The following is a 1,139-nucleotide window of genomic DNA, read 5'->3' on the forward strand; positions in this document are numbered from 1 at the left end:
GTTATATTATTATTTATTAACATATTGAAGATAAATAAATTGGTTTGTATTTAAATGCATTCAAGTATTGTACTATAGTTTTCCCAACAGAGAATAAAAAACGCTATTGGAGTTTTTCCATTGGACTAACCAATAAAAAAGTGTTCTGGATGAACCAATAGAAACATGAGGAAACGTTTCTCACTTTGACAGAAGAGGGAACTACTTTGCGGAGGAGTAGGCGATCGTTGCGCGGCTCATCGGATATATAAATGCGTGCAAGAACGCCATACGTCGCTTTTTTGCCTCAGTAAAGGTAGAGTTGTGTCGCGTTGCGCGTTTGTTGTGTCGGTTTCCTTTTCCCCAGAAGTAGGCCACATAACCTAATGTCCATTTCGTGAAACTAACTCTCCTAGAAAACCCCAAAAAAAGCAAAAAAATTGTGAAAAAACGCATTTAAAAAAATCGCAAAACCACAAGCGAAAATCGTCGTGTCCTCGATGACAAAGGAATAGAAAGGGAAGTAAAATACACCGAGCCCGGAGCCAAGAGTGTGTTCGCAAGCAGACGTACGTTCGCAGGCAGAAACAGACGGAGGAATTCCATCTACTCACAGGCACGCAAAAAAAAGTACCCACGCACGCACGCACGTAGTGGAAGCGGGAGAGGTGAAGAAGAGGAAAACGTGTGCGAGAGGACACGCGAACGTCGTGACACGGGCAGGTGCGCCGGAGGAGGGTAAAGAGCCATCCCGCGCGACGGTAGAGAAGGAAGAAGCCAAACGATATATATTAAAGCGTCGCGACCAGCGCGCGACGCTCAACAACGCCGTCCCGTTTTCTTTCTCTTTTCTCAGTGCTGATCCGCCGCCGCTGCCGCCATGAATCCTGGAGCACCCAACTATCCCATGGCTTCGCTCTACGTGGGCAATCTGCACACCGACATCACCGAGGCGATGCTGTTCGAGAAGTTCTCGACGGCTGGACCTGTGCTGTCGATCCGCGTATGCCGCGACATGATTACCCGCCGCTCGCTCGGCTACGCATATGTCAACTTTCAGCAACCAGCCGATGGTGAGTTATCATTATTATTATTTTATTATTGCGCAATTCTCATGATGGTGGTGCTGGCGGTGGTGGCGGTGGTGGCGGTGGTGGTGG

General features: G+C 47.9%; 1 protein-coding gene across 1 annotated transcript in view; it reads left to right on the plus strand.

The window, feature by feature from the left end:
• Positions 1–258: 258 nt before the first annotated feature.
• The window catches only part of LOC108776821 (polyadenylate-binding protein 4-like), a 10,888-nt gene continuing 10,007 nt past the window's right edge, over positions 259–1,139 (plus strand). The window contains exon 1 of the mRNA XM_018543539.1: positions 259–1,052. Within this exon, the coding sequence (XP_018399041.1) occupies positions 860–1,052 (193 nt within the window). The 5' untranslated portion in view covers positions 259–859. The remainder of the gene's footprint in view (positions 1,053–1,139) is intronic.

The sequence above is a fragment of the Cyphomyrmex costatus genome, unplaced genomic scaffold (genome assembly GCF_001594065.2).
Source record: "Cyphomyrmex costatus isolate MS0001 unplaced genomic scaffold, Ccosl1.0 scaffold390, whole genome shotgun sequence".
Taxonomy (NCBI): Eukaryota; Metazoa; Arthropoda; class Insecta; order Hymenoptera; family Formicidae; genus Cyphomyrmex; species Cyphomyrmex costatus.